Below are 16,197 nucleotides of genomic sequence, written 5' to 3' on the forward strand. Positions count from 1 at the left end.
TTTGGAGACCAGGAAGCAGTCCCTGGGGGTTCCCTGAGGACACGGTGCAATTGTAAGTTTTCGTTTTCTTCAGAGCATTGATGAAGATGTCAAGTTGCCTGAATTTGGGTATCAGAGAGGGATGCTCAGGCCTCCTTAACTGGCCATTCAATAAACCCAGAGCTTAATGCTGAAAGAGCTGGGTGGGGAAACATTCCCCTGTCACATTCTCCTGATTCCTCCCTGTGGCCCCTGTGCACATTGTTCCTAGTGGGGAAAAAAGTGAGCCACCTGCTTTAAGGATTCAGGAGGGTTGGGAGGAAGGGGGGACAGTTGGCAGTGATTCCTCTAGAGAACTGTGGGGGAGGAAGAAATTTTAGTCTAGGTTTTTTCAGCTGGTCTAATAATTAAATCAACATGAGACAGATTAACAAGAGAAAATAACCAAATTTAATTACATATGTATGTATGAGAGCTCCACATACATGAGAAAGTCAGAGATCCCACATACATGAAGATTCAGAGACAGAAAAGGGAAAATGAGGACTAGAAGGCATCTTGCACCAAGGAATGATGGGAGGTGCCTTGGGGTATGGGTGGGGAGGGGGCAGGGGGAGGGAAATGTGCAGGCTGATAAGAGCAGATGTTCAGTAATTAGAAGTTTGCCCTGCCCTATAGGTAGTTCATGGAAAGTTATTTCTGGTAATAAGTCATTAAGGGCAAGGCCCCCAATTTAGATTTCTGGATAATTAAGGGAAGAGCAAAAATTTCTCCTGAGCCCACAGGGTCTCAACTGCCTTCAGCTCAAAATAGCATGCTAAAATGGTGCATTGTGGGGAAATTTGTTCTGAACCCCTTCAAAATCCTGATATGAATGTTTCAGGTTATTTGTAAGAAAAAAAAATAACCTTTGTGAAGAACTTTGCCTGAAAATATATTGCGCAAAAATCAGAAAGGAAGAATAAAGTCTCTTTGTACTCATGCCCATTTCCCAGTCAGATGTGGTGCCTGCTTGGATAGCCTTTTACAATATTGTCTGTGAAATCCCTTTAATATGTGAAAAATTTACTGTAGGGACTAAATACTCTTTTTACTTTAAAACAATTGCCATAGTGTTTTAAAACCCGTTTTTCTTTATGTCAGACAATGTAATGTATATTGCTTAAAACTTGGTAGTGTCTTCACCAGCTAGCGAAAGGAATTTGTTTTAAAAATAAGTGATCTTTAAAGTTCACATTAGTGAACCTGCATCAAGAGTTCAAGATCAGAATGCATAGTTGCCCTTAGCATTTCATATCTAATCAGTGTAGCGGGAAACTCCTAGTAAAAGGTTAGTCTTTAACTGTCCCTAGGTAACAAGTGGTTGGTTGTTTTGTATTTATCCAAACCGCTTCCTTCCCCTTCACTCATTTCAAGGAACCTTTTTCTCTGAACCCCCTTCCCAATCCCTCCATGATCTGAGGACCCCTTTGGATAAGCTTCTCTGGGTTGACTTTGCTTGTTTTATTCTCTCTAAGGAATTATGGTTCCGGGCCATCCTCAGGCTCTGTAGATAGCCACAGCTGGAAGATGCCTTCCTTTCTCTCCCATCTCTCTCCTGGTGGCAGGCCCACAGGACCAGCTGCTCCATCCCTCACTCACCAAGGTGCTCTGGAGCCCCCACCTGCCTCACCCTCAGCTGCTGTGTCCTGTTTTCATTCCTTTCTGCTCCTCACATTTATAGAAGCACAGTTTGGGATTCATGCAGGAAACTAACAGTGAGCCAGCACCTACTGTGTGCTCTGCTCGGTTTCACTGCATTCCTGATTTACTGTATCCCTCATTGAGTGAGTTACAGGCCAGACTGTTCAAGAACTCTCATTGCATATTTACTTCACTTGTGACGTGATTGCACTGTTTAACCCTCCGGCATGCCAGCATAGTCATTCAGACCTGTTGAGTCTTAGTCCTTCTTGGATGTGGGTGGCATTCACAGGTTGGAGTCATCAACCCTTTTAGTCTTCTCAGAGACTGCGGGACACTCCAGACTGCCACATGCACCTGCCTCAGGAGTTCAAAATCAGAATGTGTAATTGCTCTCAACTTTCATAGCTAACTAGTGTGGCGGGAAACTCGCAAAAGGCTTTCTTTATAGTTATTGCTTATACACACACTCGTGGTTCATATGTAAATATAGTAATTTCATGTTCATTGTATGTTATCTTATTTCCATTTATAGAATAGTCTTTATTCTGTATCTCATATATCATATATGCCCTTTAAGAAAAGGTGAACTTAACAGTCATTAAAGTGATACCTAAAGAATCACTTTGATAAATGTCACATCCCGGTGCTAGTTAGTAAAGAAAGCCACATAAACTAGCCCAATACTCATGGATGGAATTCTGCGTCTTTCATTGCCACGAAACATTTGGAGAACACTAATTGGAATAATCAGCCTGAAAGAGATGAAACGCAAATTGCATATTGCTTCATTGTCACTAATATAAAGAAGGGAAGGACAGTCGTCAGATGTAGAAAATAGGGGGAGGAATGGTAGAAATGTTATTCTGTTTTTGTCTTACTTGTCGATTGCTTTTGAAGCATTCTTTCCAGATTAACCCACTTCATCAGTTTTGGTCTGAAGGGAGGAAAAGGTGGCAGAGGCAGCTTTGAGTAATTATTCCTGTCTTTTTCTATCTGCCTGATGATTTTTAACCCTTATTTCCCATTTTCCCTTCATGTTTTGAATCAAATTTTCTTTTTTAAATATCATTCCCTTTCAGCTGATAGCATTTTCCACGTGACAGTCCACTTTGGAGACATCAGAAACACAGGTCTCTGCCGCCCTTGGGGACAGGGTGCTAAAGAACAGGGCTTCTGCTGCGTACAAGCATCGCTGACTGTGTCCAGCCCACACAATAGCCATCAGTGGGTTCAAAGCAATCCAACTTTCTCTTAGAAACAGTTAACTCAAGTCCTAGACCAAAAGCATAAGAAAACCAATCTACACTAATAAAACAGTAAGATGCAAATTGACCATACCTTTGTGATGCCCACCAGCCAATCAGGAGTGAGTATGCAAATTAACCCAACAAAGATGGTGGGTTGATTTGCATACGCAGGTGCTGAGCGGCCGGGGGCGGGGCGGCAGGTGTTCCATACCGCCCCAGCCGCTCCGGGCCTCTGGGCAGCGTGGGAAGGCAGAAAGACGGCTCCAGGCCGGAGCGAAGGTGGTGCCAGCAGCCAGGGGAAGGAAGGCCCGTTCTTGCATGCATGAATCTTCGTGCATCGGGCCTCTAGTTCTAAGATAAGACCACAGGTTGTTGCAGGTACGCAGATTATTTTAATAGAGATGTCAGAGTCTAATAAGGTTTTTGTTTTCTATTTCTAAGGAATTTCTTTGTATTTTCTAAGTTTAGGATTTGTCAAAAAAGAATTTTTTTTAATGTAAATTTCTTTTTCTTCCCCTTCTTTTAAGGTTGCTGGTGTTGTGGGCCGTGCAGACCTCCTGGGTGCCCTGTTCTTTCTGTTATCCTTCCTGGGCTACTGTAGAGCGTTTAGAGAAAGTAAGCATGATGTTTGTCTTCTTAATTTTGAGATGGGAAATTATTTACTTATATAAGGTCATCACTTTGAGGGAATGTGGGGAAAGGTGTATGCCCTTTGTAGGTGTCTTGTTTCACTCCATTGCTTTTTTAATAACGCAGAGTTTGTACATCAGTAGTCACACAGGAGCAGCCTGCTGTGCGGCGAGACCAAGAGCTTCTGCCCTAGGCACTGAAGCAGTTGTGATTGATTTTTGTGATTTTATTTCCAGCAAAATTGTAGGAGAAAAAAAGCTTTTGGTTCTTTTTTATTAAAACCTCATGGAAGGGGAAAAAAAATAGAAAAATGCTGAAATGGATAGCTATGCACCTGGAGTGTGAGGTTCTTGTTTTTTCCTTGGAGCATTATTAGTACTTACAAAGTCTGTTGACTTTTCTCAAAGACAACTCTAAAGTTTCAGGAAGTACCATTTTATTAATTTTAACCTATCTTCCTTTAAAGTAACTACTTCCTATTCTGAGTAGATTTCAAAGACATCAGAAGTGCTTTTTGAAGAAAGTATTAAATGTTGATAGTTTTAACATATGTGGGGCACATTATTTAGGATGTATAATAAAACCTGTCTTTAATTCTAAAGATTGTTCTTATGAAATAATGGAAAAATTATCAGGACACTAAAAATTCTATCAAGTGAATTGATACATTTATTAGTCTCCTTTAATTGAATATTCTCACAGAATGGTGAAAAACTAAAGACATTGTATATTGTTTTCCTGGGTCCTTTTACTAATCTTTTCTCTGTTCCAATTCATATACATACATTTTCTGATATATGTGTCTGTTTTTAATTCATATGTAAATTATAAAATTATATCTGAGAGCCATCCAGACAAAAGAGAGATTTTTTTTTAATAAAGCCTTTGGAAACGTAATACTAGAGGTAAAAGTGCTTAATGTGTGATGCGTTTTCAATTAATACTTGGATTCATGAAAAATTAGTTAAGCATATTTCAATATTAATGGAACTATCTTAACCCTTAACAGCAATATGACCTTTCTTTTTTTAGTTCAGGAGCATTCTTTTAACATTTATGACATTTTTACTTTAAAATTGGAAGGAGACTTTATGAAGAGATTTGTTATAGGCCTTTCATGTTAAGGATGCAGATGTTTTCAAGAAAGCTAACCTGGGAATATTTAGTGTTTGCACACCAATAACAGTGGTAGATGTGGCTTCGGCGGAAACCCTTTTAGGAATATGAATAGGTTTTCATTTGGTTGAAGCGACTTAGAACAGTTAGAAGACGATGGGTAAGGAAGCCTTTGAAGAAGCCTTCCTGATGGCCTCGTGTCTACAGGAAGGCCTGACCTTCCCGGGCTTTGGTGTTCTGTTCTCTTGAACCCTCTTTAGGAAAAGGAAAGAGTGGATGAAATGGAGCCTTTGGACCCACCTCCAGACTGGTGTGGCTCCTGGCAGTCACCGACAGCTTGTTTAGTCTTTGGAAAATAGAAAGCTGTAGGAGGTTGCCCCTCTACACGCATCCAGGCCTCAGGGTCTTGACCCTGGAAGTTATTTTTGGCCACAGACTTTTGTTTCCTTTCTGTCCTCTGACTGTGGCCTCTTGCCCACGCAGGCGTTGAGTTAAACTGTCTCAGAGTGATTTCTTCTTGGAAGTTTAAAGTGGGCTGGGAACACCCACCCCTCAAACTGCACTCTCCATCATTGTGAGTTGGTTTTCGCTGCTACTTTCAGTTCCCACTCATTGTTTTCACAGACGGTGCTGGAATGATTCAAATCTGCCTCCCAAGCTTCTGGAGCTGCAGAACAACGGGGACTCTTAAGAGAGGAACTGACACTCAGTTACTAGCTTATTTGGAGGAAGTCCTGTGTCCTACACACAAGGCAGTTCTCTGTCCCCTCCCCAAGAAGGTTCTGTGTCCTGAGCCCTACCCGCTGTAACCTCAGGATTTAGCAGACCAGATGCCCAGCCCTGTCCCTTGCTCTACTCAGGCGGCACCACTGGAACAGCCCCTTCACTCTGCCGGCCACTGCCCTGTCCTCTCCTGTCCACAACTCCCAAATCCCTCTTTGTCTCAGCGCTGATGAAGTTGAGTGGAGCCTTTCCTAGTCTCTGTTGACACAGGCACTATGTGTTCAGCCTCTCTTCTGTGTGTCAGATTCTCCGTACTCCTTTTTAAACATGCTAAAATAGAAACTACTTCTGCCCTGGCCAGCGTTGCTCAGTGGTTAGAGCATTGGCATGCACACCAGAGGGCCTTGGGTTCCATTTTTAGTCAAAGGCATGTACCTGGGTTGCTGGTTCCATCCCTGGCCCTGGTGTTTGGAAGGCAACCAATCGATTTTCTCTCTCTCGCCCCCTTCCCCCGCCTTTCCACTCTCCAAAACTCAATGGGGAAACATACTCTCAGGTGAGGATTTTAAAAAAACACAACTTTTTTGTTTATAGAGAATAACTTTCTGGAATAATTTTTAAACATCATGTTAATGTCCAACTTCACAAATATGATGGCCAAGTCTTGTTTAAGAGGAGCAAAGTTTTCACAAACTAGTAATAACTTTACATAGCAACAGTGAGAGCGCTGTGCAGAAATAATTCTGGTTAAGGAATTCATGATGAGACACTTCTGATTCTGTTCTAAAATGGCATACAGGATTATCAGTGTTGATCATTCATTCTTTCATCAATAATTAATCAAACCTGAGGCCATCCTTTGTAGCAGGCCTGTGTCAGGCACACAAAAACTAGAAGGACACAGTCCATGCCCTTGAAGGACTTAGAGCCTGGCATAGTTTGACTAAAGTAAAGCTTCCATTATTCAGATTGCTCAGGGAACAGAATATTCTGGTTTTCCATACTACCCTGTCAACTTTTTCCTCCCTGTAGCCTCCTCACAGCAGGTACTCAATAGGTATCCCTTCTTTTCGTGGTGTGTTTCTGCAGAATTGATGACTGTGATCTCTGTACTGCTAATTTCTTTGTTTGCCCTAGGACAGTGGTCGGCAAACTCATTAGTCAACAGAGCCAAATATCAACAGTACAACGATTGAAATTTCTTCTGAGAGCCAAATTTTTTAAACTTAAACTTCTTCTAATGCCACTTCTTCAAAACAGACTCGCCCAGGCCGTGGTATTTTGCGGAAGAGCCACACTCAAGGGGCCAAAGATCCGCATGTGGCTCGTGAGCCGCAGTTTGCCGACCACTGCCCTGGGATGTACAATTTATTATTTTATTGAGATATAATTGACATATAACATTGTATTCATTTTAGGTGTACATCATAATGCTTTGATATATGTATATATTACAAAATGATCACCATCCATCACCCCACATAGCTATACCTTTTTTTTTTTTCTTATAAGAACTTTTAAGATTTACTCTCTTAGCAACTTTCAGATATACAATACAGTATTAACTGCCATCACCATGGTGTACATTACACCCCAGGACTCATCTATAATAATAAAAGGGTAATATGCTAATTAGATCGTACATCCTTCCGGACGAAGCCAGGGCCGGAGGGAAGCCAGCCCAGGTCCCAGGTGCCTGTTGGTGGCCAGAGGGAAGCTGCCTGGGTCCTGGGTGCTGGAGGGAAGCTGGTGCCGGTAGCTGGGGGAAGGAAGGCCTACACTTGCACGAATTTTCATGCATCGGGCCTCTAGTTTATTTTATAACTGGCTGTTTGTACTTTTTCACCACCTTCATCCACCCCATCCCCCACCCCACCTCTGGCAACTACTACTCTGTTCTCTCTATGAGTTTGGTGTGTGTTTTTTTAGACCCCCTCATAAAAGTGAGATCATACAGTATTTGTTTTTCTCTGTCTGACTTATTTCAGTTAGCATAATGCCTTCAAGGTCTGTTGTGTTGCAAATGACAAGATTTCCTTTTTTATGGCTAGATCATATTCCATTGTGCACATGTGCCACATTTTCTTTATGCATGGGTCTGTCAGTGGACACTTAGATTATTTCCATATCTTGATGATTGTAAATAATGCTGCAGTGAACATGGTGCATGTGTCATCTCGAGATAGTGATTTTGTTTCCTTTGGGTAAATACCATGAAGTACAATTGCTGGATCATATGGTAATTCATTTTATATTACTAATTTTTTTCATTTACTCTCTATTAAATTTCTTGATACTAATGGACATTGGGTGTGTATATTTTCATCTGGACTTTGAGATATCTCAAACAATAGTCACACATTTTTATTTTCCCCCATCGAGTCAGTGTGGACTGTAAAAAACACCGGGGGGGGCGGGGGGAATAAATACGTCATGGCAATGAGGAATCCTTGGGCCAGTTGCTCGTGTTGTCCACATGTTTGCAAGTGTTCCACTGGGACCCAAAGCTCTTCTGTGGTGGAAGTTCAGCCCAGCGTTTATTGAATACAAATACTAATGCTATTTATTATTTAAACTTATGTTTAAAGTGACCTGGTCTTTGTTCTTCTTGGATCTGAACATAAATTCAAAGAAAGGTCTAACATTAGTTGCATATAAACTTGAAGTTTCAAGAAAGGTTTTTGCAGAGAAACAGATTTAATATTTTTTATAAGGAAACAAAATATTGAGTACTCTGAAATTAATGATGGAACTAGTTCAAAAGCTCTTTCAGAGGATATATATTTTTTTGATAACCTCATTAGCTTTCTTTATAGATGCGATGTCTGTGTTATAAACCTTGGGACAGTTTTTAACTGCCTGAGTTTAACAACAAGCCATTCTGTACTAACCTCCAGAATCCTGGGGTTTTTATAAAATGAAAAAAATCTACACACATAACATTTGCCCTTTTGTGGGTGTGTGCTTAAATTGAGTATCTCTAAGCAAGATCTTTTGAAACAGTATCCTTTTCAAAAAAAAAGTTTCCTTATAAAGGAAGCATACATTTTCTCATAAAAAGGAAAAACACTAAGTTAGATGAAGTCAATGGTGCACTAGTTACTATTTCTGAATGCCCAAAACAAAAAGTATTATTCTTATGATATGACATCTTTTCAATATTTATCTCTTTTTTAAAACCTCATATTTCGAAAATAAACCTCATTCTTCGGATTGGGAACATAACCTCTCTGCACGATAAACTTGCTAGAATGACCAAAACAATTTTTCAAAATTGATACCATAAAATACATGTTTCATGGAAGTGAGAGCTATGAAGAGAAATTTAATCAGTCTCACTTACAGTGGGGAGGAGGGAATCTTTTCAGGGGGGGCAATGAATTTGCTACATAACTAAAACAATCATTTTAAATTCTAATCCATTGTAAAAGACCAGATCTTAAATCTCAGTTGTTTTAAATTCTTAAACTTTATTTGCTATATTGCTCTCCTTATCATAGTTCAGGCAGCTGAAATAGAATAACTCTAACTCTTAAGCTACCATGTCCTCATATTTTTGTTCTGATTTAAGACATCTCTTTTTCTTTGACTTAGAATCGTGCTAGCTTTAAAAAAAAATAGGTCAATTGAGTGAGTCACATAGTGTAAGCCTCTTGTTTTTGGATTTGGGGTCCTTGCCAACTGAATTGTGACAGCAGTATTCATGCGTGTTCTCTTTTCTCGGCCCTCGTGTTCCTTTGGTTTCTGCATGTCTCGATTTCCCCAGAATGGCCCTGTATTTCAGCAGGGCAGTGCCTGACTTCTTCATTCTCTTGGGGGAAGCACGGCTTAGTTGGTTCCAACGTTTGGACAGAGAATCTGATGCTCATTGTGTCGCTCTGGCAAAGAGAGTCGGGACCACCTGTCAGGGTGGCGTGGTTCCCACACGCAACACGACGTGCCAGTTTCAAGGCGGCGGAGATGCCAGGCATTGAGTGGTGAAGAGGGTAGCTGGTATAATGCGATGCTTTTTCTGAAAGATCTTCCCACTGGAAAATGGTGCCAAATCCAAGGCACGTGCTTCATTAAATGGATCACATCTGTTGGCACTTGTGGGTGATAGCGCTGACAAGTATCTTTCCATTAGTGAGTGCATTTTTGTGTCCCCCCCCCCCACCCCCGTGCTCCCTGTACTCCATTAATCTTTGCCTCCATTTACCTAAGTGATTGAATTATCTTAGATGGTAGGGACATATACAGAAACAAGGAAAATGTTTTCTAGGCCTGTCTCTATTAAATTCTGGATCATAGACTGTTGATGTTTCCTATGCTGCATGATTATCTTAGAGCAAGTTGTCTTTTTAAGTGATGGGAGAGGTCTCGTGGTGTAAAAAGAGCTTGTGGTTTTTTTCTCTTCTCCTGGGTACTAAAAATGTAGCAGACTGAATGGAGGTGAGATGGAGAATGCTGTCGAGCAATGCACCAGTTAGAATTCCCTATTTGGGGAAGATTTATTTTAATAAAAATATTCATAAATGCAACTACTGGAGACCAAGTCTGCCTCTCAGGATTTATTTTTACTGTTTTTACAGTTACTTCCAAATTTAAAATTAAAATAGTCCACTTTTCTTATGCCTTTTTAATATTCCTTATATAATTTTTTTAAATGAATCACACAATGAAGAATTTTCAATTGTGAAGAGTTTCAAAGGCTAAATTAAAAGTGGAAAGACTTGACTTTGGGCTGTATTTGTTTACATTAAACAAATTGTTAACTTTTTGATGTTAAATTACCAAAACGTTAAATTGCTTAACAAATATAATTAAATAAGACTTCTGGTAGACATGGAAATAAGTGAAAGTACTGATGGAACAGATATTTATTGAGTGCCAACCATACACAAGGTGGCCTACCACTATCTGTTTCATTTGTTTTATTAAAATGCTCAAGTTTGGAAATAAGTTTGGTTTGCATTGGTCACTAAATAAGAACATAGTCACAAAAACAGAGTCCAAATTCATCAAGATTATGCTGTATATTGGCAATTAGTCACCTTGTATATTAGCATTCGTCACTTTGACAAATAAAGACTCAAACAAAATCTTAATTTGGGGAAATCCCTGGGTAAAACGATACCACAGCAGGTTGTATTGCCAGAAGTCCCTTAGGCTGGGTGGTCCCCAAACTCAGGACCAGCTTCCCAGTAGATTGTTTAATCTTTATGTGTCCTTTCTTGTTCACCGCCTTACTGGAAACACTTGCCATGGGTTATCATGCACATACCTGCCACACATCTGTAAAGAGACCCTTTTGATTTATATAACATAGTCCAGTGGTCGGCAAACTCATTAGTCAACAGAGCCAAATATCAACAGTGCAACGATTGAAATTTCTTTTGAGAGCCGAAAACCGACTTCTGCGCATGGGCCACGAAGTTTCAATCGCACTGTAGGTGCACGCCCACACGTGGCATTTTGTGAAAGAGCCACACTCAAGGGGCCAAAGAGCCGCATGTGGCTCGCAAGCTGCACGCAGTTTGCCAACCACTGACATAGTCGATTAATATACGTTTCCAGTTCAGATTCTGGAAAAACTGAAGTGCATGTGAATGTTTAGTTTTATGACTCCTGATAAAATATCAGATGGCTAATCTGGGGGGAAAAGAGTTGGATTCAAATAGGCAAAATCATTTCACATTTCCTGTTTTCAAAGGCAGGTTTGGAATACAGACATAGCCCTGTGCCAGTCATTTCATCTCTGAGCTGGGTCTTTGATCACGTGATATAGACAGTGCTGTGCAGTAAAAAGGCATGAGCCATACATGTAATTTAAAAGTTTGTGCTAGTCACATTATAAAAAGAAATAGGTGAGATGAATTTGAACAATACATTTTATTTAGCCCAATGACTGATTTCAACATGTAATCAGTGTAAAAGTTTTATGAAATATTTTACAGTCTTTTTTATACTGAACTCTTCAGTATCAGGTGAGTGTTTTACAGCTAAAACATGTCAGTGGTAACCCGGTGAATTTCAGGTGCTCATTAACGCTGATGCCCATGCTTCTGGGCAGCGCTGGTCTAAGTGGCTTTCTGAATGTGAAGCCATCACTGGTTTATAACTGAACCCTGAAATTCTGTCTTTGATCTGATATTGTCACTGTTGAGATGTGTGACCTTAATATTTAATAATCACTGAAATTGAAGAAACATCCAGAAAGAGACAGTTGTCTGCATATTTTCACTCTAAGGAAAAATAAGCTAACAGCCAGAAGTTTAAAAAACGAAATGGGCTGTTACCATACAAAGTTAATACCCACCCATCTCCAAGTTACTGAAGGGAAGGCCAGGTGGCCCCCTGCTGGAAGCATTATGGAAAGGAGTCCAACATTTCCATCACTGCAAAACCTCGAAGAAGCACCACTCCAGCTTTTACTTACTACGTTGTGGTTTTGTGATTTTGGGCTTATTGCCCCTTTGGGTAGATAGTGAACAGTTATTTCATTCGTTGACCACCTGTTGCCTTTTCAGGGGCAGGCAAGCTTTAGCTAAGTCAGGATCACCTGGAGGCCTGGTTAAAAGGCCACTTGCTGGGCTCCACCCTCCTGTTTCTGATCCTGCAGATCTGGGTGGGGCCTGAGAGTCTGTTTCGAACAGGATCCAAGGGCAGGTCCATGGACCACACATTGTGAGTAGCACTGGTTTAGGGCAAAGGTCTCATTTCTTTTCCCATCTCCAGGACATTTGTCAAAATCTGAGATGTTTTGTTTGTCACAGCTGAAGGCTGGGAATGTTACTGGCATCTAATGGGGAGAACTAGGGGTCCTACTAAACATCCTACAATGCACAGGGTAGCCCGCACAAGGAATTAATCAGCCCAAATAGTAGTGCTGAGGTTGGGAGACCCCTGTCTTGGGGAAAATGAAGAAAATCAAGTATTTGTTATAAACTGTGTGAAGAATGTAGGGATAGGTTGTAGTAAGGGCAGTGTAGAATGCTGCAGCTGATGTAGGGTGTCAACTAGGGGCATGGAGGTAGGTAAGACAGATGCTGCTCTCAGGGGCACCAGACATGCACACAGTAGGCCCATTTGCTGTTTTAACTTTGGAGTAAAACTGGTGAATTGAGAGAGGACGCTACCTCGGAGGGCATGGATGGGGTTTCACAGGGTAAGTGACATTTGACAGCTGTATAAAATGGCTTGGGTTTTGCCGGGGCATTGTAGCCAAGGAGAATTGATCATGGGGGCCCCAAAAAGCTAGAGAGGTTTTATGTGGCCAGGTCACAAAGCCTTAAATGCCATTATTCTCAGGGGGGTCACCTTCATCCAGTAGGCAATAGGATAAAGGCTTAAAACAAGAGTGTTCATTGTGTTTTAGGAGACCGTGGAATCCAAGTTAATGAGGCTTTGCTGCTGGTCAGTTGGCCTTGTGGAGAGCCTTAAAAGTGCCTCGGCTATACTAGTCAAATAACATTGTTTTCTATTATATCTATTCTGCCTCTTTGTACATTAAGCCTGGAAATTTTATATACAGAGATTCTGAAGAAAAGATGGAAAGTTTAGAAAATATTAGCCCATGCATCCTTTCTGCTTGATTCCCGAATGTCTCCTGCTACTGGAGCCTGTTTGTGAATGAGAAAATTTCTCAATGAGCCGACTGGGCCTCCAGCAGCCTGCCAATGCCAGAGTGGGTGTCAGTCACAGAGGGTTAGTCCTGCTCACAGTTCGCTCAGCTGCGTGGAGACCCTCCTGGTCTTGACATTAGAATGTGTGCGGCTAGGAGGGCCTCCCACTCCAGAGCCCATGGCTGTTCCTGGATAGGAAGCCTGGGTATCTGTTAGGACTTCCATCCTGGGGCTTTGCTGATTGGGTCTTAAACATTCAGGACTTTTTATATCACTTCACTCAGAATCTACATTATGACACACACCCATGCCAAATACATTTGGGTTGGTTTTAGTATCTCTCTTCTCTCTCTCTTTCCTCCTTCCCTCTCTCCCCACACACTTAATTGTTGGTTTCATGATCAAGCAGTTAAATGAAAACCAAAGTGTATCTTTTCACTGCATGATGAGCTGGGCACATTTTTCTGACCAGGTGATGAGCAGCTGCGGCCTGAACCACTGCCTCACGGCCCCCTGGAAATCTGCCTCCTGGAACCGGGGGCGGGTTTGCTGATTCGTGTGCAGCAAACGTTTATTGAATGCTTTTTGTGGCCCCACTCTATACCAAGTGGTTTTTTTAGGTGTATGGTTTTTAATGCATGCACACAGTTAAGAAAATTTTAAAGATAAGAAAAGGTTATACTATGAGAAGTAAGCCTTCCTCCCCTACCCAAATTTTCCTACTTAAAATTATTCAGAAACCAATATAGTTGGTTTCTTGTGTGTTTTCCAGAGATATGTTTTGCATTTGCAAGCATATTTATGTAATTTTTAACATGGATGTCCAGATATTTCTATCTAAAATTTCCCTCTCAAATGAGGACTATAGAGTTAATGTTGCCCTCATTTTATAGGTGATGTCGCTGAGACAGTGAGTATAAGTAACTTGCTCCAGGTCACATAGTAGGTACAGAGCTGGAATTTAGACCAGAAGCTCTGGTTTTAAGCAAAACTAAACCAAGACTCATGGACACACAGGCAAGCTAATCTCGTCCTCCACGCAGGTTCATTTTGCCCCACCTCAAAGCTGTGTCTTTTTGGATGTTTGTTCACTCTCTGTCTAGATGAGGAGGTGAAGGCCTCAGCAAGGAAGAATAGAGATGAACACCACCTTTTTCCTCTCCTCCCCTCCCCTCCCCAGCAGTTCAGCTCTGGCCCCCAGATTGCAGATACCACCCGCCAAAGAGTGTGGTACACCCTCCTCAGAAGGCAATTTAGGGACCAGGGGTTCTTACTCAAGCTCAGCCCCACTCAAGCTTCCTACTGCAGCCTTTGCATTTCTGGCGATGTTTTATCTTCCTGGTGATGCTCGAGTTCCCATGCAGGATGGCAGCCCAGGCTGACCTGTGCCTTTATCCGCCTCGGGTGCTAGGCGGGTGCCAGCCCTCAGTCAGTGGTCCTGCATTGTCACGGGTCTGAGCCATTCCACACCCCCTAATGCTCAGAGCCCAGACTTCATCCAGCAGAAGCAGAGACTCAGAGCTGCTCAGGCATTCCCATCACTCCTGCCGTTGACAGCAGCTGTGACTGCTGAGGCCCTTATGCAACCAGGTGCAGTGCTTACGCTCTCAGGGGGAGTTCTCAACATAACTTGTCAGAATGGCGTATTAGGTGATCCGCAGGTTGGGGAGAAGGCACTTACCCCATGGGGACTGTGAGATGAGAGTCTTTGTGGCCAGGACTTTGTTACAATGCCTCTCAAAGGCTCTGGGCACCTGCTATGGTTCACCTTGAGAGGGGACGTGTGTACATTTAGAGGGTGTTGCCTCATCAGGAATTCAGGGGTCTAACATACTCAACTATAGAGAAATGCTGTCAGAGACCAAACTCTGGTTTTAAATTGTGGCAACATGAGGTGCACGCTTCAAATTTTTGTTCCTAGTGCTAATAAAACCGAGCTGGGTTGTATGACTTTTATGTTTGTCATTTCTCTTAATTGGCAGGTAACAAGGAAGGGACCCATTCTACATTCTGGGTGTTGCTGAGCATCCTTCTGGGCGCTGTGGCCATGCTGTGCAAAGAACAGGGGATCACTGTGCTGGTAAGACCTGCTCTGAACGCACCCTTCCCCCTCCTGTAGAGACAGAGCGAGCCGGCCCTGCCTGGGTGACCTCCTCTATTGCACCCCATTGCCAGCCTACAGTGGTAGACATTTCTGGACCAATTACTTGCGCTCTCACAATCCTGGTGTTGCATCAGGGAATGAACTGTCTCAGCTGACGATCATTAGCGACTGGTGGGAATGGAGAGTGGGAGGTTCTTCAAGAGTGGTGATTAGTCCTATTGGAGAGGTCCTATGGAAAAAGGGTTTTTTTTGGGTGCTCTCATATTTGGGCAGCCCTAAATGCAACAGTGGGCTGACCCCATTAGTGCTTCTGGTCCTGGTTAAAGTACTGAGTGTAGATCATGTTGTATTTGGCTTCCATTGGAAGTGTGAAAGGAGAGGAGAGGGCCTTTGAAGAGGAGAGTCACGCACCTCCGATGGCTGATTTGAATTGAAGCCCCTGGAAGGGAGAGGCATTGAAATCCACTTTCCTTTTTTCTCTATTCTAGCCAGTGTTCTGCCTTACATTATTAGAGGGAAATCTAGAAATTAGAGATGAGAGCAGAGGTAGAGAAATGGAAAACAAAGGTGTGGGGTGTGAATGGCCCATGTAGGAATACCTTGGGGAAGAAAGGGCAGTCAGAGCTATTTGGGGTTTGACACAAATCAAGGCAAAGATCAGTGGTTTTATTGGACTTGGTCCATAATGTTAAGGTTAACTATCTACAAGATGGTGTAGAAGGAATAGTAATTCCTTGAATTTCTGCCAACATCCTTGAATTTCAGGAGTTACTTTTTAAAAGTTTGCTCTAAGCCAGTGTTTCTCAACTTTCCTATTATTGACATTTAGGGCTGGATCTTTTTTCTTTCCTTTTTTTTAAGTCTTTTTATTATTCATATATGTATGTGTGTGTGTGTGTTTGATATCTATAATAATAAAAGTGTAATATGCTAATTAGACCGAACAACCTTCCGGACAAAGGTGGGGCTGCAAGGGCCAAGCCCCTTGGACGAATTTCGTGCATTGGGCCTTTAGTGTGTGTGTGTGTGTGTGTGTGTGTGTACTAGAGGCCCAGTGCATGAAATTCGTGCACGGGGGAGGTGTGTCCCTCAGCTCAGCCTGCACCCT

At 42.0% G+C, this 16,197-nt stretch overlaps 1 protein-coding gene across 6 annotated transcripts in view; it reads left to right on the forward strand.

The window, feature by feature from the left end:
• TMTC4 (transmembrane O-mannosyltransferase targeting cadherins 4) overlaps positions 1–16,197 on the forward strand; it is a 60,883-nt gene that overhangs the window by 11,929 nt on the left and 32,757 nt on the right. For all 6 annotated transcript variants that reach the window (XM_080659331.1, XM_080659335.1, XM_080659332.1 and 3 more), the window contains exons 5-6: positions 3,440–3,527; positions 14,968–15,065. In XM_080659331.1, the coding sequence (XP_080515457.1) occupies positions 3,440–3,527; positions 14,968–15,065 (186 nt within the window). The remainder of the gene's footprint in view (positions 1–3,439; positions 3,528–14,967; positions 15,066–16,197) is intronic.

Source organism: Plecotus auritus, assembly GCF_963455305.1.
Source record: "Plecotus auritus genome assembly, chromosome: 3".
Classification (NCBI taxonomy): domain Eukaryota; kingdom Metazoa; phylum Chordata; class Mammalia; order Chiroptera; family Vespertilionidae; genus Plecotus; species Plecotus auritus.